Genomic DNA, 24,995 nt, shown 5'->3' on the forward strand with positions numbered 1-24,995 from the left:
GAATTTGTCCTAGAGATTCAAGTGTGATTAGGTATGTGCACATCAATGGGTTTAATGTTGTTCAATGAACATAATGTCCTCCAGCTCCATCCATGTTGTTGCAAATGACAGGATCTCATTCTTTTTTATGGCTAAGTAGTACTCCATTGTGTATAAGTGCCATATTTTCTTCATCCATTCATCTGTTAGACACCTAAGTTGCTTCCAAATCTTAGCTATTGTGAATAGTGCTGCAATAAACATGGGAGTGTAAATATTTTGTTGACATACTGATTTCATTTCCTTTGGATAAATACTCAGTAGTGGGATTGCTGGATCATATGGGGGAAAATGGAGATGGTTAATGGGCACAAAAATATAGTTAGAAAAAATGAATATGATTCAGTATTTGATAGCACAATAGGATGACTACAGTTAATGGTAATTTATTATGTATTATAAAATAACTAAAATAGTATAAATGGGATGTATGTAGCAGAGAGAAATGATAAATGTTTGAAGCATTGGATACTCCATTCACCCTGCTGTGATTATTATGAATTGTCTGCCTATATAAAAATATTTCACTTATCCCATAAACACAGATGCCTCTTATGTACCCACAAAAATCTATTTTCAAAAAAGTTGCTCTAAAAATATAGTTATCAAGTTAAGTAAAATGTCAATAGCCTTTTAATTTAATTTTTATCATTCTTTGCAATAATAAAAAACATTAACTTTATACTTTTTAATTTAATGTATAGAATAGAGATATACATAGGATATGTAAATAGATACACAGTATATATGTCATTAAAATATAATAGGAGATTCAATCAGAAAAAGGTTTCTAAAAAGGCTCTGGGGTAAAAGAGGAAGGAAACAATAATGAAAAAAATGTGGTGAGAAAAACAGCTTAAAACCCATGTAAAGAGTGCATAAAGAAAGCAAAAAGAGAAGTAGAAAGTAACACAGGGGCATTTGGAAAATGTAAACGAGTATGTTCCCTATTTAAGGCTAGGCACAAAGCAAGGTCTTCAGAGAACCTGGAGCCTAAGGTTTAGGCTCACCCATTTCAACCAGTCTAGCAGCATCTGCAACATCTACAATGGCCTTGACCTTTGCTTTACTGGTGGCCCTCCTGGTGCTCAGCTGCAAGTCAAGCTGCTCTCTGGGCTGTGATCTGCCTCAAACCCACAGCATGGGTAACAGCAGGACCTTGATGCTCCTGGCACAAATGAGGAGAATCTCTCCTTTCTCCTGCTTGAAGGACAGACATGACTTTGGATTTCCCCAGGAGGAGTTTGGCAACCAGTTCCAAAAGGCTCAAACCATCCCTGTCCTCCATGAGATGATCCAGCAGACCTTCAATCTCTTCAGCACAAAGGACTCATCTGCTGCTTGGGATGAGACCCTCCTAGACAAATTCTACACTGAACTCTACCAGCAGCTGAATGACCTGGAAGCCTGTGTGATGCAGGAGGTAGGGGTGACAGAGACTCCCCTGATGAAGGAGGACTCCATTCTGGCTGTGAGGAAATACTTCCAAAGAATCACTCTCTATCTGAAAGAGAAGAAATACAGCCCTTGTGCCTGGGAGGTTGTCAGAGCAGAAATCATGAGATCCCTCTCTTTATCAACAAACTTGCAAGAAAGATTAAGGAGGAAGGAATGAAAACTGGTTCAACATGGAAATGATTTTCATTGATTCATATGCCAGCTCACCTTTTTATGATCTGCCATTTCAAAGACTCATGTTTCTGCTATGACCATGACACAATTTAAATCTTTTCAAATGTTTTTAGGTGTATTAATCAACATTGTATTCAGCTCTTAAGGCACTAGTCCCTTACAGATGACCATGGCGACTGATCTATTATCTATTTAAATATTTTTAAAATATTATTTATTTAACTATTTATAAAACAACTTATTTTTGTTCATATTATGTCATGTGCACCTTTGCACAGTGGTTAATATAATAAAATATGTTCTTTGTATTTGGTAAATTTATTTTGTGTTGTTCATTGAACTTTTGCTATGGAAACTTTTTGTACTTGTTTATTCTTTAAAATGAAATTCCAAGCCTAATTGTGCAACCTGATTAAAGAATAACTGGTACACTTCATTTATCCATCAATATTATATTCAAGATATAAGTAAAAATAAACTTTCTGTAAACCAGGTTGTATGTTATACTCAAGATAACAAGGTGAACCTAACAAATACAATTCTGCTCTCTTGTGTATTTGATTTTTGTATGAAAAAACCTAAAAATGGTAATCATACTTAATTATCAGTTATGGTAAATGGTATGAAGAGAAGAAGGAACAACCGATGATTTCTCTCTGCAGAAGGTAGATTGAGGCATGTGAGGAAATAAAAATAAGACAGAGATATTCTCTTTAAATTGACTAGTGTACATCTATTAGAAAATGTCCATTGCCAGTTAGATATATAAGTTTGCAATTTGCAAGGAATGCGATTGCTGGGGGTTTATATGTGATAAGAGAAAGCCAAGAAATGAAGGTCATAGTGTCGGGAGAGAGTGTAGAGAGGGAAAAAGTTTAAACATGATTCTGAGGAACTTTCACTTTTAAAGGGAGGGGAGAGAAAAGCCGCAAAGGAAACATCCACAGCCACAAAGGAATGGCTGCACATTAGAAGGCAACAGCAGAGAAAGATAATGAAAGTGTATTTAGGACGATAAATGCTTGAGCCCAGAAGTTCAAGGCTGCAGTGAGCCATGATCACAACACTGCAGTCCAGCCCGGGAGACAGAGGGAGAGTGACCCCATCTTAAAATAAGAAAGAAACAAAAGGAAATAAATGTGCCGAGAAGAGGATTCAGTGGATTTGCCCAAGGTGTGGCTTGAAACTGCCTACTAATTGGGAAATAGACGGCATTGGCACCCTTAGTGAGAATTGATTGGGTAAAATTAATACACAGAAGCCATATTGGAGGAAGTTTAAATAAGATAAGTTAGTGAACTGAAGTGGAGAAAGAAATAAAATGGGATTAGAAAAGGATGTGGGTTATTTTTTCTGTGCATAGTTTTTCCTTTTTTGCAATGTATATTTTTCTGAATAGGTTTCGTGTAATTGAGGTACTGGCAAATGACATTAATATATTTCATATATTTATTTTAAGTCATGGCATATTTAATTACAATAGTAATTTATCAGTTTTAATTAATACTACTGTGACTATCAGTAAGATGCCTAGTTTTGTTAATTATTTAGGCAGGAATAGATAACTAATTCAATCTTTCATCAAAATATTCAATTAATATTGATAATATAATGGTTACCGCAATTACTGGCTTTAATTAAGTTACTTAACTTGCGCCATTGTCATGCTAGTTTACTACAATTTGACTGCAATTCTCTGGTAGAGCCAGATACGATAAGAAATCTTTTATAATACTCCTTGGTAATTTTTCCTGATTTTATGAATATTACAATCTTACATGAATACAAAAATAACTAAATTACCATAAACATATAAACTGACAAACGTCCTTCACAAATTAAATTGGGAAACTGGATCAGAGAATCTCTTCCTCAATACTTAAGGGAAAGAAAAAAATTAGTCAAACCAGCTAAAAATACAACCCGAACCATGGAAATTCAGAAAGTACCAAAGAGTTGTGTATAATTCACGAGTACAAGGAGATTTAGCAATTGTAATAGAAATCCAGAAAACAAAACCGACAAAATCACTCATAATTTGCATTAAAGACTGTAACGTTTAAATTTCATTCTGCTTGGATGTATGTGTGATGTTGATCAATCCACTTAATCTCACTGAGCCTCACTTTTCTCATAAAAATTAGGTTTAAAATATTTATGTAGTTGTGAATATTAGAAAAAACATGCATTTTAAAGCACCTACCACTGTGACTTCTATCTAGTAAGAAGTTAAAATATGATAGGTATTTCCCTATTTTCTTCATACAGCTGTAGATGAGGATAATATTTATCTTTCTATAAAATTCTTAGGACCTGTGCCCTAAATTTCTGTAAGTCACTGCCAAAGGAAGCGGCCTAAAAAAACTAGATTCTGTCAGCAACTGTAGAATGGTTGAAAAATGCTCACTCCTCATTTCAAAGAAATGTCCTATTTATATTCAGTCAGGGAATGCTGGCTTGTATAAATACCTGACAGGAGAATAAGCATATAGATTGACGTGCAGAAGACATGTGATGTTTATTTACTGATTTAGGCACCTGACACATTCCCTCCCTGGCTCTCAGCATTGCAGGAGGCATTTCCATATCACCAGGGCTTCCTTGCTCTCCGAGGTGGATTTCCCATGGGACCCTGGTCATTCATTCCCTTGACTTTCCTGCCCATTCACACAGAGCAGCTTTCTGTTCTATTGTGGTTCTGGCTTCATATTGCTTCCTTAAAGAGCAGAATGCCACAAGGAGAAAGCAGAAGTGAAATAAAATTTCTAGGTTTTACAGAAACACATGCAAAAGGAGTTTTCTAGAATTTCCATTAAATATGACACAATAGTAGCTTAGCAAAAAGGAAAGAGAAAGCAGAATTCAGTTTATATGTAGGCTCCTGCAAAACTCTCAGGGGAAGACAGTCCCCTGAGGCCAAGTGTGATAAGGGCAGCAACCAAAACTGGAGGGCAGGTTGCTGATCCATGAAGAAATTCTACCAGCTCTGGGGATTTATCCACATGCTGCAAAAAGGCTACTTCTTGGCCAGAAGAGATACTCATGCTGTCATAAGCATATTTCCTTACCCTTGGTCTATTACAAAGAGAATGAGTTTCTGGCTGCAGTCAGGGCATGGACTCTTTGGGATTTCCGGTTATAGGGACAGAGAAACATGTATTCCCTGCCCACAGCCTACTGTGTAGACCAGTTTACGCTCCCTAGGATCACCCCTCCCACATATATTGGGACTCTTGGGGATACACAGAACTGCCAGTTTGGATTGGAACTTAATACTATTCACAAAAATATCATGTTTCTTAGTGCATTAAACTCTTGACAGTGCAATCTTAGTTTCACAGATTCATTCCTAATGTCAGTTCAAACTTTAACAAATCAACATTTTCTTACTGTAACTTTAGATAGTAATCTTGACAGCTCCTCAACTCAGCAGTAAAAACTGTACCTAGTTAGCAAAAGGGAAAAATCCTACAGAAGATAAGAAATATAAAACAATATTATTATTATTATTCTCTGAGACCTGGTGAAGTCTGTTTATTCAAATGTGTCAATTTTGGTAGAATTTGAGAGGCATTCCTGTAATTGGTACCATGTTTTCATGGACGTATTTCCCAGGGAGTGTGTGTGAATTGCTGAGGTAGCAGGGAGGGAGAGCCTGCAACTGCAGAGGGGTCTCTTGAATCTTTTCCTCAAGCTACACAGTCAACATCATATATCTATACATGAATATCTAGAAATTGATATATACATACACACATATGGCTATCATTTTCTTATTTTATGGATATATGGTTATTTTCTTATTTTATACATATATATCAGAATATTGAACACTCTCCTCAAACTCAGTAACTACTACCTTTGAGAACGTGACAGTCTAAAAAATAGAATTCTTGGAAGCATTCTGGAGAAAACTGAAAAATAGTCACCCTTCACATCGAAGGTAAGTTTGATTTGTTTATTTAGTCAGGAAATGGTAGCTTATGAAATATATGTAATATATTTCGTAATATATTCCATTTGTTTCCCTAAACTAAAGTAAAATATACATAATATATACTGGCTGATTCTGATACCTAGCAGAATTCCCTCCTTCTTCCCCTGTTTTCTTGAATCCCATTCTTTACTTTTGTTGGGGCTCAGAAAAAAACAATACTCAAAAGTGATGGTCTCAGAAGCAGCCTCAGAAGCAAATTTTCTCTCTGATCTTTTTTTCCTCTCCTGTTTCTTACTCCTCGTTCTCTAGAGGTTAGCCATAAAAACTAGAAACCCCCTTTCCCAAGGCTCCTTTTTACCAAAGTAAGCCATAAAACCCAAAAGTACTACTTTTACTTTTCTGTGTAAGAACTGGCTCTAAAGAAATTCTCTGAACTATCTTGTTCAATTGTAGGTTATAAGACCTCCATTGCAAAAGGAGCTCTGTCCCATGCCAGGGAGGAAGGAATGCTGCATGGAGAGGTCAAGAAGAATCTGACCACAAAGGCCTTGCTGGGTTTCCCCACTCAGTCTATTAGCATTAGATGATGCCCTTTTTGTCTAATCACATTTTTTACAAAGCTGTGTGTCCATTCTTCATTGAACTTAAGCATTACAATGAATTTTTTTATGTAACTCTGGGTCTTCATTCTGAAGGCTCCCGCGTCACGTAAAACTATAATTAAATAAACATGCTTTGCTTTTCTCTTGTTAACCTGTCTTTTGTTAAAGGGGTGTCAGCTATGACCCTTTTGATGGGAAGGAAAGAGATCACACCATTTCTGCCCCTATAGTCCTGGTGATGAGGATGGGATGGCTGAAGCAACTGACCCACCTACCGATGAGGTCCTGGGACAGCTGGCAAAAAATTGGCAAAGAAAGTTAAGAATTTGTATCAAGGTCTGTTCTCCTGGATCTCTGCCTATAGTGCCTGCTCAAGAATGAAAGGCAAAAATTTCTCTTTTTTTTTTTTTCCAAATTCAGGATAGCGGGAGAAAATTATTTGCTTGGATTGTGATTCCTGTGTAATTTTGATTTAAAGTACCCATTTGTCATTAATCTTTTCCCTTCCATAGACAGCTATTGTGTCCCTGTTTGTCTCATATTGTGTCAAGAGAACCTGGCTTGGCTTGCTGCCTATACAACACACTTCAGCATGTGCAGGTGGCCAAAAAAAATGCTGGGGGATCCCATGAAAGCTTACATGTCATCAACTGAATTCTGAGAGGGTTGCATCTTTGCATTTCTTTGAAGATGTCTTATGCATCCTTGGTTAATCATAAAAGACTTAATTGGCTTCTGTTTGGAGTCACTTGGTAGATACCTTTGTTTTAAAAGAGAAAAGGAAAAAAAAAACAATTTCAAAAGCTAGAAATATTGGCTGTTTATTCTTGCTGAAATCTGATAAGAAATTTAAAATGGGATCCTGTTTCCCCTGTGGGAAGTTTCTTCAGTAGACCTAAACCTCTTTTTAATTATATGTTTGATCCCTCTGTTTGCCTCCCTTCTTGTTGGCATAATTTTTGCTGAAAAGAAATATGAAACTTCAATGGCCTTTTTGGAAAGCTTAAGATCTTCCCAAACTGGCTCCCCTAAGACTTGTTCTTCCATTTATTTCTGCACTTCCTTCCTTCTGCCACCTTCAATTTTCTATCTAGGTCTCTTTTATCATCGACATGTTACCATTCAAGCCCCTGCCTCCTCAATTTGGTGGTCAGTGGACAGAAAATTACTAGGCAGAAACATCAAAGTTCTGGATACCACAAATCGAGTGTAGGGGACACTTGAAAAAAACCTAGGACCCCTTGAAGTGTGCAAAAAGAGTGCCACAGACCCTCCACTACATGGGGTGTTCTGTCTTCCTTATGGAGCTCCAAGAGTCATGGGTAGTTTCTCTCAGATGTGGAGCTCTGCTCTTCTTTGCCTTGAGTTCCCTGATCTCTTTGGGTTTTGGGGTATCAAGGGTAACTTCACACTGTGAGAGAGCCACCTACCTGCCAAGACCAGAGACAGTGGCCAAGTCTGTTCTATGTATAAATCTGTCTCCTTCCACCAGCTTTTTCTTCAGAGCTAAAAAGAGGAAATTTCCTGGAAACAACTGACCCAAATACTGGAATGAGCCCATTTCAAAGTTTAAGTTTTGTATATTCTATAAAATATGGGTCAAGATTTGTCATTTTTATAGAGATGTGTATCACAGCACTATTTGTTTATTCAATTTTTCTTTTTAAAAATTGAATGCTTTGGGCAAGGACTTCATGTCTAAAACACCAAAAGCAATGGCAACAAAAGCCAAAATTGACAACTGGGATCTAATTAAACTAAACAGCTTCTGCACAGCAAAAGAAACTACCATCAGAGTGAACAGGCAACCTACAAAATGGGAGAAAATTTTTGCAACCTACTCATCTGACAAAGGGCTAATATCCAGAATCTACAATGAATTCAAACAAATTTACAAGAAAAAAACAAACAACCCCATCAAAAAGTGGGTGAAGGATATGAACAGACACTTCTCAAAAGAAGACATTTATGCAGCCAAAAAACACATGAGAAAATGCTCGTCATCACTGGCCATCAGAGAAATGCAAATCAAAACCACAATGAGATACCATCTCACACCAGTTAGAATGGCGATCATTAAAAGGTCAGGAAACAACAGGTGCTGGAGAGGATGTGGAGAAATAGGAACACTTTTACACTGTTGGTGGGACTGTAAACTAGTTCAACCATTGTGGAAGTCAGTGTGGCGATTCCTCAGGGATCTAGAACTAGAAATACCATTTGACCCAGCCATCCCATTACTGGATATACACCCAAAGGATTATAAATCATGCTGCTATAAAGACACATGCATACGTATGTTTTAGCGGCACTATTCACAATAGCAAAGACTTGGAAGCAACCTAAATGTCCAACAATGATAGACTGGATTAAGAAAATGTGGCACATATACACCATGGAATACTATGCAGCCATAAAAAATCATGAGTTCATGTCCTTTGTAGGGACATGGATGAAACTGGAAAACATCATTCTCAGCAAAATATTGCAAGGACATAAAACCAAACGCCGCATGTTCTCACTCATAGGTGGGAATTGAACAATGAGAACACATGGACACAGGAAAGGGAACATCACACACTGGGGACTGTTGTGGAGTGGGGGAGGGGGGAGGGATAGCATTACAAGATATACCTAATGCTAAATGACGAGTTAATGGGTGCAGCACACCAACATGGCACATGTATACATATGTAACAAATCTGCACGTTGTGCACATGTACCCTAAAACTTAAAGTATAATAATAATAAAATTTGAAAAAAATTGAATGTTTTTTGTGCTTGCGTTGAGAATCAATAAACAGTATATGTATGTTCTATTTGTGCAAACTATTGTCTCTTTCACTGATACATTTGTTTCTCTTTAATACTTCACTGTCTTGATTACTTTAGTAATATAAGTCTTGAAATTAGAGATTATAAATCTCCAACATTTTTCTTCCTTTTCGAGTTATTTTGGTTATTTTTGTTCCTTTGCATTTCCACATAAGTATTAGAATCTGTTTGTCAATTTCTACAGAAAAAAGTGGTGAAATTTTGACTGACACTGCATTGAATCTGTAGATCAATGTGACTACAACTGATATCTTAACATTACTGAGTCTTTTAATCCATTAGCTCAATATATCTCTCCATTTGTTTAGGTCTTATCTATTTTCTGTCAGCAATATTTTATACTTTTCAATGTACGTGTCTTCCTATAAATTTGTTTCTAAGTATTTTAAATGCTTCATAATGTTGTAAATGATATTCTAAAGATTAAATTTCTGATTGTTCGTTGCGCATATAAAGAAATATTATTGATTTTTGTATATTGACTCGGATAAACTGACTAGTAAATTCTAGCATTTTTTAAAGAAGGGTGTTTCTGAGTCTGCACCTTTCCCTAGGCATGTGCAGTCACTCTCTAACTTTCACCTTGAATGTCCTAGTTTTTAATGCCTGGTTGCCAAAAAGGGGAAAAAAATAAAGGGGGAGATGGGGAAGGTGCTGGCTGTTTCATACCTTAGAAGTCACTTCAGCTGGAGAGGGTGGGCCTTGCCACAAAGGGGATCAAAAATAGCAACCAGAAAACAGGCCACAGGTCCCTGATATTTGGAGAAAGCATGCTTTTTGCCAACACTGGCTCCCATCAGCTCAGTGAAAGCTGCTCTTGGAACATGGGCACAGCTGACTAGGGGTGGAAAACTATAGAGGATCTGTTGATACTAATGTGATTAAAACTAAAATTGACTGAAATTAATCACAATTTAATATCCAAGACTTCCCCTGGAAGTTCCAAGCCTGAAACATATTCCAGAGTTCCAAAATAGTTATATCAGGTAGATTTTGCCATTGCAACTGTTATCTAGATGGGGAGACTGAGTTCTGGTGTTTTCTAATCCACCTTCTTCACAGAATACTCTACAAGACCTTCAGAGGGCTCCATCATCTGGGAGAACAACAAGAATTCCAAATTGGGGAATATGTGAGAGTTGACGTATATTTGTTGGTAATTAAAACAGTAGACTGACCTCAAGAGGGTCATCAATGCAACTAACAACGACCTAAAGGAGAAACGTCAGATCCTGCATGCTTAGGCACTGTCATGGTATAAATTGGTGGAAAGTTTTGTTCAGCTTTAAACTTACAAGAAAACTTCAAGTAAAGATAGATAAGCTGTGCCTCCGTTCATTGGTTAAAACCTGAGGAACTAGTCAACAAAAGATGTAAATTGTACTGTATGTATATTTTTTAAAAATCAACCACATTGGCAACAGAAACCAAGGTTGAATGGAGACTATGAAAAAATAATGTGATGAATATATGACATAAGCCTTTTGAAAATGACAAATATTCTGTCCAACCATTTAGTGACTACAGAGTGTAAGGCTGAAGACGAAAGAGCTGTACATAGGTACTACGCTTTAGGTGGTAGATTGGTTTCTCACACGGATTCTGGTTAGTTGTTCTGGAAGTGCTTTACATGAATTACTAGGGTTAAATAAATAAGTAAAATCTTGTGGATAATATAAGCCAGATATCTCAGAATTCGGAAAAGAAGTTTCAAATAATCAAAATGGTAAGGCTAGAATAAACCTTATTATGCTGGATTAGAATTTTGAAAAATTGATATATTCTCATTTTTTAGTATTTATTATTTGCTCAGCTAAACTGGCATTTAACCAATGTCCAATAATATGCATGAGGACTTCTGTGAGAAATAACTGACTCCAGGTATAGGGCATGGAAATACCAGGATACTCTGGAGTATCTTGTGGTAACAGAAGATAGGGAAGGGCCCAGAAACAAAAACTATAGGTGCACATCAAAAACACACAGGAGTCAACCTGAATGAGCTTCCAATAGCCAAAGCTGGGACAAGTAGAGCAACAAAATAGTGATAGTATTTGATTATAACCCAAATAATAGAATAAATATCCATGAGTTCATACTGATATAAGTAAATGAGCAGGTGGATAATCATAAATTGGATAGGAGGGCCAACTCTTTCAGAAACATTTCAAATAATAAATATAGAAAGAATGAGAAAAATGGAATATCACAGAAAAATAATTGCAATAGGCAAGATTCACAGGTAAATCATAAAACAAGTGAGCAAAACTTTGAAGGAATTGAGGATGACCGCATATCCTCAATGTATCTCCCTCCAAAAGATTTTTAAATTACTGTGATGTTTTCATATATATCAACAAATTCTTGGATACATTGTTCTCTATGTGGTAGAACTTAATTATCCTCCCTTTAATGTGGTCTCATATTCGTGACATGTTTCTGACACATGCAGTATGGAAAGGGAAAAATAGTAATTCTACATAGGAGAAACCTGGCAGACAACAACTTAACCAAGTGATTAATTTAATATCAGCAGCAATAAGCTATTGATATTGTATGCTTCCTATATTATTCGATGTAATGAGCATGTACTCCATTGTATTCATCCATTAAATCTATAATGCAACCATGAGAAAATTCCACACATCCAAATTGAGGAACATCCTACAAAGTAACTGACCAATATTCTTTAATAGTCTTCAGGTCATGAAAGTCAGGAAAGACTCAGCTCATGTTATAGATGAGAGAATAAAGAGATGTGACAATGAAATGTAATATGGGACCCTGGAAGGAATCTTAAATCAGAAAAAGGACATCAGTCAAAAAGTTAAGGAAATCACAATGAAGCCAGAAGTTTAGCAAATTTTTTCTTTGTTTGTTTTTTCTTTTTTCTTTTCTTTTCTTTTTTTTTTTTTTTTCTGAGATGGACTCTCACACTGCTGCCCAGGCTGGAGGTCAGTGGCGCAATCTCGGCTCACTGCAACCTTCGCCTCCCGGGTTCAAGTGATCCTCCTGCCTCAGCCTCCAAGTAGCTGGGACAACAGGCGTGAGCCAACATGCCCAGCTAATTTTTGTATTTTTAGTAGAGACAAGGTTTCACAGTGTTGGCCAGGATGGTGTCGATCTCTTGACCTCCTGATCCACCTGCCTCGGCCGCCAAAAGTGCTGGGATTACAGGTGTGAGCCACCAGCGACTGGCCAAGTTTAGCAAATATTAGTGCACCACTTTTAATTTCTTAGTTTTGATCATTGTTTCATGGCTATGTAAGTTGTTAACATTAGGACAAGCTGAGTGAAGGGAAGAGAACTCCCTGTACTATCTTTGCAAAACTCTACAGGTCTAGAATTGTTTCGAAATACAAGATAATAATGAATAGGCTTCCAAAATTCTTAACATTACTGATTAAAATTTTAAAAATATATATTTCATTGATTAAAATCTTTCATTAAATGGTATTGTTTTCAAAAGACATAAAATTTAATCTCCCTTGTAACTGTTTAGCAGATAGTTCTGTCTCTTACCCTTTAAGTTTCTGACAACGACTCTGTCCTTTGCCAAACTTCAGTCAGTCTCCTCCAAACTCTCCTGTTGACTAGCTCGTGCCTTTGGGTCCATTCTTAGGTCTGCCAAATCCAGTGGTAGCAGGAATCTTACTAAGTCAGTTTTATGAGAATCCCTCCATGCTTGATAGCTGATTTACCCTTGATATATGATCAAATTGTTCATCCCACACACTCAATATATAATTACACTGGCTTGCCTTTAGAAAGAATTATGTTCAGCTTAGGAAGGATACCCCTGCCTTTGATGTCTCCTTTTAGTGATTTTCTATCTGACCCCTCATTCTGCTTGTTGGGTATAAACCCCAGGCTGTCTTTGCTGATTTTTGAGCTGAGCACCAATTGGTCTCTCTCCCCTATTGATACGGTTTGGGTCAGCATCCCCATCCAAATCTCACATGGACCTGTAATCCCCAGTGTAGGAGGCGGGGCCTGGTGGGAGGTGATTGGATCATGGGGTGGTTTCTCATGGTTTAACACCATGTGTTGTGGGCTTTGAAATGAAATATAAATAATTTATATTTTAATAATTCTACCGAAGTTGTTCAACACATCAATATTTAGCTCAAGGATTGAAGAAAAAATTCTTGACAATCTCTAGGTGAGTATCTAGCAGCTAGTGAAGTTAAAAATTTTCTCACATGCAACAAAATTAAAAGTTAAGTAAAATAAAAATAAATGATAAAAATATTTTGAATTTTTAAGTCTATCAGTTTCAAATAATTTGTAAGCATTCATTACTTACATGTAAAATGTTTATCTAGAAACATTAGATATGTTTATAATTTGTTACATTTCTTGTGTAATTTAATACATTACAATTTATATCAGTAAATAAATTATATTGAAGTCCATAAGCAAATTTAGTTATAAAGTTAAATTAAATTTGAATAGAGTTTAAATTTAACTTTTAGCTTAAAATTTTCATTTGGTTATTTTTAAACTTGCATTGAATAAAATGATTAAACTTCGTACTTTTTGAGTATAGAGATACACATATAGTAAACAAATAGATACATATTATATCTGTGTTATTGAGTTTTCACGGTGGGTTCAATTAGGAAAAAATATCTAAAAAGTCTCTGGGAACAAGATGGGGAAGACAATAATGAAAAACAAAACATTTGAGAAACATGGCTCTAAACTCATGTAAAGAGTTCAAGAAGGAAAGCAAAAACAGAAATGGAAAGTGGCCCAGAAGCATTAAGAAAGTGGAAATCAGTACGTTCCCTATTTAAGGCATTTGCAGGAAGCAAAGCCTTCAGAGAACCTAGAGCCCAAGGTTCAGAGTCACCCATCTCAGAAAGCTCAGAAGCATCTGCAATATCTACGATGGCCTCGCCCTTTGCTTTACTGATGGCCCTGGTGGTGCTCAGCTGCAAGTCAAGCTGCTTTCTGGGCTGTGATCTGCCTGAGACCCACAGCCTGGATAACAGGAGGACCTTGATGCTCCTGGCACAAATGGGAAGAATCTCTCCTTTCCCCTGCCTGAAGGACAGACATGACTTTGGATTTCCTCAGGAGGAGTTTGATGGCAACCAGTTCCAGAAGGCTCCAGCCATCTCTGTCGTCCACGAACTGATCCAGCAGATCTTCAACCTCTTTACCACAAAAGATTCATCTGCTGCTTGGGATGAGGACCTCCTAGACAAATTCTGCACTGAACTCTACCAGCAGCTGAATGACTTGGAAGCCTGTGTGATGCAGGAGGAGAGGGTGGGAGAAACTCCCCTGATGAATGCGGACTCCAGCTTGGCTGTGAAGAAATACTTCCGAAGAATCACTCTCTATCTGACAGAGAAGAAATACAGCCCTTGTGCCTGGGAGGTTGTCAGAGCAGAAATCATGAGATCCCTCTCTTTATCACCAAACCTGCAAGAAAGATTAAGGAGGAAGGAATAACACCTGGTCCAACATGAAAACAATTCCTATTGACTCATATACCAGCTCACGCTTTCATGAATTCGGCCATTTCAAAGACTCTCACTTCTGCTATAACTATGACCGTGCTGCTAAATTGATTTATCTATTTAAATATTTATTTAACTATTTATAAGATTTAAATTATTTTTATTCATATAACATCATGTGCATCTTTACACTGTGGTTAGTGCAATAAAACATTTTCCTTATATCTACTCAATTCATTATATTGTTTTTCATTAAACTTTTACTATAGGAACTTCTTGTATGTGTTCATTCTTTAATAAGAAATTCCTAGCCTGACTGTGCAACCTGATTAGAGAATAAAGGGTATAATTTATTTACTCATCATTATTATATGAGAGATGTAAGTAAAAATGACCTTTCTCTAAACCAGGTTGTATGTTGTACTCAATATATAAAGCTGAATACAATAAATCTACTTCCTACTCTCTTGCATATTTGATTTTTGTATGGAATAAAACTAAAAATACGAATCATACTTAATATCAGTTATCCTAAATACTGTAAGGAGAAAAAGGAATGAACAATGATTTCTTTTGGCAGCAGGTAAACTGAAACAAGTGAGGAAATAAAAATAAACAGAGATATCCTCTATAAGTTAACTGATATAACATGTGGTAGAAACTGTCTATTTCCAGTTGGATACATGAGTTTGCAAATTATAAGGAATGCAATTGCTGGGGGTTCATAAGTTGCAAGCAAAATCCCAGAAATGGAAGCGCTCATGTGTTCAGAGAGTGTAGAGAGAGAAAAGGACTTAAACGTGATTCTGAGGACCTTCCACCTTTAAAGGGAAGAAAGAGAAGAGCCACAAAGCAAACAGAGGGATGGACAAAAAGAGACAATGGTGATTAATATGGTCTGGTTTTGTGTCTCTGCCTAAATCTCAGGCAGACCAGCCTCTAGAATATATGTATACACACACACACACACACACACACACTCTCTCTCTATATATATATATATATATTTTTATATATAGTGTATATATATAAAACATGTATATAGATGCTTATTTTCTTATTTTATAAATATATGGTTATTATTTTCTCAATTAGTGCATATATATCAGAAAAGGGACTGGGTGCAGTGGCTCATGTTTGTAATCTCAGCACTTTGGAAGCCGAGGTGGGTGGATCACTTGAGTTCAGGAGTTCAAGACCAGCCTGGACAATATGGTGAAACGCTGTCTATACTAAAAACACAAAATTTGGCCAGGCATGGTGTTGGGTACCTGTGATCCCATCTATTGGGGAGGCTGAGACAGGAGAATCGCTTGAACCCTGGAGGCAGAGATGGTGCCTCTGCACTATAGCCCCTGGGCAACAGAACAATACTCTGTCTCACAAAAAAAAAAAAAAAAAAAGAATAAAGAAAAAAAGAAAATGAGAAAATAGAAAAGGGAAAATTCTCTTCTCTCCTCAATCTCCATAACACATAATAATATAAAAAGCAGAATTCTTGGAGTATTCTGGAGAAAACTGAAAAATAATCACCCTTCATACTGAACATAAGTCTGATTTGTATATTCAGTCAGGATACGGTGTCTTACAGGAAAATCTGGAAGAGTTTATTTTCTTAAACCTAAGTGAAATGTACATACCATTCATTTGCTGATTCCAATACCCAGCACAGTTCTCTCCTTCTTCCCCAGCTTTTCTAGATCTCATTTTCACTCCTATTGAGGCTCAGAAATAATACCCCAAAGTGAAGCTCTCAGAAGCAGCCTCAGAAGCAAAGTTTCTCTCTGGCCTTCTCCTGCCCTGCTGTTTGTCATCCCTCATCTCCTGAGGGAGCCCCTTTTCCCCAAAGCCAGCCATAAAATCTGAAAATATGACCCTAACTTTCCCTCACCTTTGTGTGTAAGAACTGAACTGGCCACAAAGAAATTCTCTAACCTATCTTGTTTGATTGTAGATACTAAGACCCCCCATTCCAAAAAGGGCTCTGCCACATACCCAAGAGGAAGGAATGGTGCATGGAAAAGCCAAGAAGTATCTGACCAGAAAGGCCTTGCTGGGTTTCCCCTACTCAGAATATTAGCATTAGATGATGCCTTTTTTGTCTAATCACATTTCTACACAGCTGCCCATTCTTCATGGAAGGTAAGCATAAAAATGGATAATTTTTTCCTGTACTTTGGGTCTTCATTTTCAAGGCTTCCATAGTTATATAAAACGATGATTAAATAAATGTGCTATGCTTCTCTTTTGTTAAGCTGTCTTTTGTTATAGGCGTGTCAGGACCCTTTTGATATGAAGGAAAGAGATCACACTATTTCTACCCCTATAGTTGTGGTGATGAAGATGGGATGCCTGAAGCACCTGACTCACCTACTGATGAGGTCCTGGTAAAAGACTGATAAAGAGCTTGCCAATAAAGGTAAGAATTTTTACCAAGGTCAGTTCTGAAATTCTGCTTGTAGTATCTGGTCAAGAACTAAAGGTAAAAATTTTTCTTTGTTTCTTCCTTTCCAAATGCAGGTCATCAGGAGAAGATCATTTGTTTGAATTGTTCTCTTGTGTAAATTTGGATTTATGGGACCCATTTGTTATTGATCCTTTCCCTTCAATAGACAGCTGTTGTTTTGCTGTTTTGTGTCCTGAGAATCTGACTTGGCTTGCTGCCTGTCAGGATGCCCTTCGGTGTGTGCAGGGGGACAAACCAAAAGTTGGAGGCTCCCATTAAAAGTTTAGATATTGACTATTGCCAGCTCCCAAGGTGTCTAAATTTTTCTTTCTTGTGGCGATCTTTAGAGGTGGCTCTGAATTTTGAGAGGACTGCATCTTGGCATTTCTTTGAAGATGTCTTATGCATCCTTGGTGAAGTCATAAAAGGCTTGATTTTGGTACTGAGTCACTTGGTAGGTGTCTTTGTTTTAAAAGAAAAGAGAAAAAAAGAAAATTTCAAACATTAGAAATATTGCTTGTTTGTTCTTGCTGAAATCCAGTAAGGGATTTTAAAGTAATTTTAAGAGCTCTGTATTCAATTATTAGCTTAATTTAAAGCTGATATCAAGGCTACCATTTTTTAAGGGTCTTTCTGATTTTCTCCTTGGGATCTTGTTTATCCCATGGAAACATTTTTTCTGTCCATATTAATCGAAACTTGAGTGTCCAGGGAAGCATAACCACATGAACCTGAATGAATATATTCCAGAAGCAGAAAAGCACTAGAGAAGCTCATTCACTAATAAACTAATTCCATTAGTCTATATGTCTGTTTTTATTCAAGTGCCATGCTGCCTTAGTTATTGTAGCATGATAATATGTTTCAAAATTAGGAAATATGAGGCCTCTTGCTTTGTTTTTCTTTCTCAAGATTGTTTCGGCAACCCAGAGACCGTGACGTGTAGGATATATTTTTCTGTGTCTGTTAAAAATGCCTCTGTGATTTTGATAGAGATTGCATTGAATCTGTATATCACTTTGGAGAGCATGAAGATTTTAACAATATTAAGTCTTCCAACCCATGATGGATACAAGTAAATGTCTTCCCATTTATTTTTGTCATCTTTAATTTTTTCAGTAGTATTTGGTAGTTTCCAGTGTACATGTCTTTCACATCCTGGGTTAAGTTTATTTTATGCTTTTTGATGCTATTGTAAATGAGAGCAGTTTCTTAATTTGCTATTAAGATTATCCACTGTTAGTATATAGAAATGCCACTGATTTTTGTTTATTGATTTTGTATACTTCAACTTTGCTCAATTCATTTATAAGTTCTCTCTCTCTCTCTCTCCCTCTCTCTCTCTGTGTGTGTGTGTGTGTGTGTGTGTGTGTAATCTTTAGGTTTTTCTACATATAAGAATATGTTATCTGCCAACAGAGATCATTTCACTTTTTCCTTTACAATTTGGATGCTTGTTATTTCTTTTTGTTGCCTAAATACTCTGGCTAGGATTTGAAATAATAGTTGTAAGAGCGCATTCTTGCCTTTTTCCTGAACTTAGAAGAAAAACGTGTAGTTTTTCACAGTTGAGCATGATGTTTACTGTGGGATTTTCATATAATAGCCCTTATCATGTTGAGGTAATTTCCTTCTAGTCCTAGTTTGTTGAGTGTTTTTTTTTTTAAATCATGAAAGGATACTGAATTTTATCAAATGGTTTTTCAGCATCAGCTGAGGTGATCATGGTTTTTCCTCCCTTCATTCTGTTCATGTAGTTTACTACATTGATTTATTTCTATGTGTTGAACCATTCTTATATTCCAGGAATAAATCGCATGTAGCCATGTTCTATAATTGTTTTAATGTGCTGTTAAATTTGGTTTGCAAGTATTATGCTGAGGGTTTTTGCATCAATATTCATCAGAGATACTGGTTTGTAGTAGTTTTCATATCATGTCCTTCACTGAATTTTATGTCAGGTTAATGCAAGATTCATAAAATTAGTTTGGAAGTGTTCCCTCCTCTTCAACCTTAAAGAATAGTTTGAGAAAGATCCTGTTAATTTTTTGAATTTTTGATAGAATTCTCTAGTGAAGCCATCTGGCCCAGGGCTTGTCTTTTTTCAGGGATTATTAATTATTTATTCAATCTCCTTATAGGTCTATTGCAAATTTTTATTTCTGATTCAGTCTTGGTAAGTTGTATGTTTCTAGGAATTCATCAATTTTTTCTAGGTTATACAATTTGCTGAGGTATAATTGTTTATAGTTTTATGATCTTTTATTTCTGTGGCATCAGCTGTAGTGTCTCCTCTTATAGTCTTGATTTTGTTATATTAGTATTCTCTTTTTTAAAAAATAATCTGGTAAGGGTTTGTTGATTTTGCTGAACTTTTCAAAAAAACAACCCTAGTTTTAGTGATTTTTTTTATAATTGCTCTTCTATTCTCTTTTATTTATCTTTGCTCCAGCTTTATTATTTCCTTCCTTCTGCTAGATTAGGGGTTTATTTATTTATTTGCACTTTTTTTAGTTACTTAAGGTGTACAGTAAGGTTGTTGTATTAGTCTGTTTTCATGCTCCTGATAAAGATGTACTTGAGACTGGGAAATTTACAAATGAAAGAGGTTTACTGGACTTACAGTTCCACATGGCTGGGAGGCCTCACAATCATGGTGGAAGGCAAGGAGGGGCAAGTCACATCTTACATGGATGGCAGCAAGCAAAGAGAGAGATTGTGCAGAGAAACTCCCATTTTTAAAACTGTCAGATCCTATGAGACCTGTTCACTATCAGATAACATCTTGTGAGACCCATTTAAAACTATCAGATCTTGTGAGACCCATTCATCTATCAGATCAGATCTTGTGAGACTCATTTAAAACTATCAGATTTGGGAGACCCATTCACTATCAAGAGAAGAGCATGGGAAAAACCTGCCCCCATAATTCGATTATCTCCCACCAGGTCCCTCCCACAACATGTGGGAACTATGGGAGCTACAAGATGAGATTTGGGTGGGGACACAGAACCAAACTATATCAGTTGTTGATTTGAATTCTCTTCTTCTTTATAAGCTTTTATGGCTGTAAATTTCTTACTTGGCACTGCTTTCACTTCTTTGTATAAGTTTTGGTATATTTGGTTTTTTAGTTTCATTTATTATTTTCTAATTTCTATTGTGTTCCTTCTTAAATTTTTCTCATTTAGACATACATATGTTTTATTTTTGTCTCTGTGCATTGGGATGTGAAATCAGACCACTTTTACTTTCTAGGAAAGTGAAATGAGAAAGAAAGACACCTGGTGTTGTGAGGACTATATAGAAACATTGTACATTTCCATTGTTTTTGTCATATTTACTTTTATTGACATGAAATGAAGATGAAAATAAAACACATCCAGGAGTAGCAAAACAAATTTGCATAGCAAAATATCACATGAAAAGGGAATATACATAAGTCCCCAACACAATCCAGGTAAACAAACAAAAATGTTCCAGCAGGGCATGGTGGCTCAAGCCTGTAATCCCAGCACTTTGGGAGGCCGAGGCAGGCACATCACTTGAGTTCAGGAGTTCGAGACCAGCCTGGCCAACATGGCGAAACCCTGTCTCTATCAAAATTAGCCAGGTGTGGTGGCACACGCCTGTATTACCTACTTGAGAGGCTGAGTCATGAGAATTGCTTGAACTCAGGAGGCAGACGTTACTGTGAGCTGAGATCTTGCCACTGCACTCCAGCCTGAGAGACACAGCAAGAATCCATCTCAAAATAAAATTTAAAAAAAGGTTCCTTTTCCAGTGTTTGATAGGCTAAGAATAATAGCTTAAGCAGGATTGTCCTGCATTCAAAAGCTATGATGATTAGGTTAAACTCTAAAATCCAATAAAAATGTGTTGACTGGATTACCTTATAAAAGTTATTAATTTTTGCAAGATACATTTTTGGAAAGAAAGTTCATTTACTATGGAAATTCCTGTAGCCATTTCAGAACTCTGAGCATTTTAATGATATAAAGAGTTTAAGTTAATTAATGATATAAAGAGTTTAAGTAAATCATTAAAAATAATAAATACTAAAATGCATTTAGTTTATTTAAAAAACTGATCCTATCTCATCTGTATCCTCATATAGACAAGTTGATTTTATACTGTTGTCATCTAAATATCATCAAATGATTTAAAGCCTAGATTTCTGGGTGATGGAAAAATGAAGTCTCAACAATTTATAGTTCACACACACATTCTGGGAAGTTGGCCTTATTTAACAAGGGCAGAAAAGGTAGAAGATTGATGACTTGGGGATCACAGGGGTACTACCCACAAAATGTAGTGTGATTTGTTGTCTGATTGCTATAAGTTGTGTGAATCAGTGAGAGTTTGAGTTTGTACATTTGGCTAGATATTATGACAGCAGGCTGGTTAATTTATATTATAAAATGTAGAGGGCAATTTAGAGATGAGGTCATAATATAGTTCAATATAGTGCTATGCAAAGGCTGAAAATTATGTTGCGCTTGCATTTGAATTCCCAGTGCCATATATACCTTAAAGGAATTAGATATCCAGTGGGTTTGGCAATACATTCTATAATCATTATTGACACTTAGTAAGAGTAGAGTGGAAATATTAGCCATTGTCTGTTATAATCCTAACAAATATGGCCATGATGGAAACAAAATAGCTTGGTCACCCATGAATGTCTTCTAGTATAAAGAGAAAGTATGATAAATTGCTTCATCAAAAATTATTTCTTGAATAAGTACACTAGGCCTGGTACTGAGGATAATGCAGTCAATAGGACAGAGTCCAGTTACTAAAGAGATGATTTGCCAAAGATGATCCCATACTTACCATTTTAAGAGAGGGAACCTAGAGGACTGAGGCAACTTAACTTGCTACGAAAAAAAAAATCCCAGCGCTCAGGATTGGAGTTGTAAGTTAATGCTTAACATGATAATATTTATCTAGTTATGAATTTAGGACAATGATGGTTTCTTTTTGTTTAATAGAATTGACTTGGTTTAGAAACTATAAATGTATGTTGAGGAATTTGAACTTTAATGCAAAAATACAAAAAAAAATGAAATTGATGATATTTTCAAAGTTGTGTATTTCTATTGGAGATGGTATTGCCCCCAAGGTTGTAGAAATTAGTTCTTGGCGGTGTGAACAACTCTCAGATATTACAATCGTTTGTGGGCCTCCAAAGCTCAATTCTTACATAATCTTATTCTCTAGGGTTCACTTTCCTTATTGAATTTTCTTGTGTATCACACAAGACATACTGACATTGAATTCAGTAGAAACAGACAAAATACATGCACAATCAGTGTTATAAATCTATGGTGAATAGATGGCTTACTGGAGGACTTTCTTTCCATCATTTGCTGTGATTTCCTTTCTTCTAGATGTTGCTTATGTTTGAGCTTCAGGGATTCTGAGTATTAGGTAGACTTTGATAATTAAATACAAATCATGTATATGTTATTATTTAATTCTACTAAATATTTTCAACACATCAATAGTTAATGTCAAATGCTGAAAAGAATAAAATGTTGACAATCTCTGGATGAATATGTAGCAGCTAGTGAAATTAAAAATTAGTTTATTTTTTAAAGCAAAATTAAAAGTTAAGTACACTAAAAATCAAACTTAAGAAAATAATTTCATTTTTTACCTCTAAGAAACTTATGTATGTCATCATGTTGGTATTATTATGTATATTACTAATACATTCTTAATTTGCAAATTTGTTTGAGATAATTTATATAAGTAAATAGAGTGAATTAAAAGTTGCTGCTCAGAGTTAAGTTAAATGTCAAATTTTTAAAAATTTAACTTTTAGTTAAATTATTTTGCCATTTCTAACAGATCAAGAAATAATAAAAGTAAACTTTATGCTTTTTCTTTTAGTGTACAAAGTAGATACACATATAGTACATAAGGAGATATACAATATATTTCTTATTAAAATTTAATAACATTTAAAATTTAATAAAATTTAATAAAATTTGATTTCAATTAAGAAAAAAATTTCTTAAAAGACTCTGGAGGCAGGCAAGAGAAGGGAGTGTCAATAATGACTACATACAGACACAAACACACAAAACTGGTTGAAAAACTACTCTATACCCATGTAGAGAGTACATAAAGGAAAGCAAAATCAGAAGTAGAAAGTAAATTCTGAAAATGGAAACTAGTATGTTCCCTATTTAAGACCTACACATAAAGCAAGGTCTTCAGAGAACCTAGAGTTGAAGGTTCAGAGTCACCCATCTCAACAAGTCCGACAGCATCTGCAACATCTACAATGGCTTTGCCTTTTGCTTTACTGATGGCCCTGGTGGTGCTCAGCTGCAAGTCAAGCTGCTCTCTGGGCTGTGATCTGCCTCAGACCCACAGCCTGGGTCACAGGAGGACCATGATGCTCCTGGCACAAATGAGAAGAATCTCTCTTTTCTCCTGTCTGAAGGACAGACACGACTTCAGATTTCCCCAGGGGAAGTTTGATGGCAACCAGTTCCAGAAGGCTGAAGCCATCTCTGTCCTCCATGAGGTGATCCAGCAGACCTTCAACCTCTTCAGCACAAAGGACTCATCTGCTGCTTGGGATGAGAGGCTTCTAGACAAACTCTACATTGAACTTTACCAGGAGCTGAATGACCTGGAAGCCTGTGTGATGCAGGAGGTGGGGGTGGGAGAGACTCCCCTGATGAATGAGGACTCCATCCTGGCTGTGAGAAAATACTTCCAAAGAATCACTCTCTACCTGGCAGAGAAGAAGTACAGCCCTTGTGCATGGGAGGTTGTCAGAGCAGAAATCATGAGATCCTTCTCTTCATCAAGAAACTTGCAAGAAAGATTAAGGAGGAAAGAATAAGACCTGATCCAACACAGAAATGACTCCCATTGATGACTACACCAGCTCACACTTTCATGATCTGCCATTTTAAAGACTCTTGTTTCTGCTATAACCACACCATGAGTTGAATCAAACGCGTCAAGTATTTTCAAGTGTGTTAAGCAACATCGTGTTCAGTTGCACAGGAACTAGTCCCTTACAGATGACTAAGCTGATGGATCTATTTATCTATTTATTAAATGTATATTTATTTGACTATAATATTTAATTTTTTTTGCCCATATAAATGCATAAAATGTATACCTTTATACTGTTGATAACATAACAAAATATATTTTTTATGTTTAGTCAATGTATTATTTTGTTTAGTTTATTAAATATTTACTAAAGAAAACTTCTTAGATTTGTTTATTCTCTGAGGAGAAACACCAAGCCAATTCTCCAACATGATTTAAAAATGTATGGTTCAATTCATTGACTCATTGTTATTATACTCAAGTTATAAGTACAGTACAAATTTACATTCTGTAAGCCAGCTTGTATGTTGACTTCAGGTTATAGAGATGAAGATACAAATACACTTCATGCTGTCTTTTATCTTTCTTTGTGTAGGGAAAAAAACCTAAAAACAACAATAATAATTAAATCTGTTAGATAAATGATATAAGAAGAAGACCGAAAAACAGTATTTTTTTTTTCAGCAGAAGCTGGAATAAGGCGTATCAGGAAACAAAAACAAAAGCAGCAGATATCTTCTACAGTTGACTGGTAGACACAAAAGTGCAAATGTGCACTGGCAATTTGATATTTCAGTCTGCAATTTTCAAGCAATGCCGTAACCTGAAACTCCAGGAACAGCAGTGGTCATGTGAGAAGTGTTTACAGAATGACAAAATGACTGAAAATTTCCTCCTGCAACTTTCAACTTTAAAGGGAGGACAGAGCTACAATGGAAACAGATTTGGAATGGCCAAATGTTAGAAGGAAAAGAGAGAATGGTGATAAGAATAAATTTAAAGGACAAAACTGCTTAGAAGAATTGATGCATTCATGCAAAATATAGAGTAGATTGAAACTGCCTGGTAATTTGAGCATTGGTGATCTTAGTGGAAGTTGACTGGTAGAATCAATCAGTTGACTGATAGAATTAATCAGTAGAAACCATACAGGAGTAGGTAGAAGAGTA

At 36.1% G+C, this 24,995-nt stretch overlaps 3 protein-coding genes across 3 annotated transcripts; all 3 read left to right on the forward strand.

The window, feature by feature from the left end:
* Positions 1-804: 804 nt before the first annotated feature.
* On the forward strand, positions 805-2,163 carry LOC129490339 (interferon alpha-2). The gene has a single exon (XM_055294101.2). It carries the CDS (start codon positions 1,088-1,090, stop codon positions 1,652-1,654), a length of 567 nt encoding a protein of 188 aa, XP_055150076.1. The 5' UTR covers positions 805-1,087; the 3' UTR covers positions 1,655-2,163.
* An 11,717-nt stretch (positions 2,164-13,880) lies between these two features.
* On the forward strand, positions 13,881-14,609 carry LOC129490329 (interferon alpha-1/13-like). Its single transcript, XM_055294091.2, has one exon. The coding sequence runs from the start codon at positions 13,939-13,941 to the stop codon at positions 14,506-14,508; it is 570 nt and encodes a 189-aa protein (XP_055150066.1). The 5' UTR covers positions 13,881-13,938; the 3' UTR covers positions 14,509-14,609.
* Positions 14,610-23,257: 8,648 nt separating this feature from the next.
* IFNA6 (interferon alpha 6) lies at positions 23,258-24,078 on the forward strand. Its single transcript, XM_055294092.2, has one exon. It carries the CDS (start codon positions 23,258-23,260, stop codon positions 23,825-23,827), a length of 570 nt encoding a protein of 189 aa, XP_055150067.1. The 3' UTR covers positions 23,828-24,078.
* The last annotated feature ends 917 nt before the right edge of the window (positions 24,079-24,995 follow it).

The sequence above is a fragment of the Symphalangus syndactylus genome, chromosome 9 (assembly GCF_028878055.3).
Source record: "Symphalangus syndactylus isolate Jambi chromosome 9, NHGRI_mSymSyn1-v2.1_pri, whole genome shotgun sequence".
Taxonomy (NCBI): Eukaryota; Metazoa; Chordata; class Mammalia; order Primates; family Hylobatidae; genus Symphalangus; species Symphalangus syndactylus.

Bases quoted from the DNA above. Each gene is read 5' to 3' on its own strand.
- IFNA6 (XM_055294092.2), top strand. From the start codon at position 23,258: ATGGCTTTGCCTTTTGCTTTACTGATGGCCCTGGTGGTGCTCAGCTGC.
- LOC129490339 (XM_055294101.2), top strand. From the start codon at position 1,088: ATGGCCTTGACCTTTGCTTTACTGGTGGCCCTCCTGGTGCTCAGCTGC.
- LOC129490329 (XM_055294091.2), top strand. From the start codon at position 13,939: ATGGCCTCGCCCTTTGCTTTACTGATGGCCCTGGTGGTGCTCAGCTGC.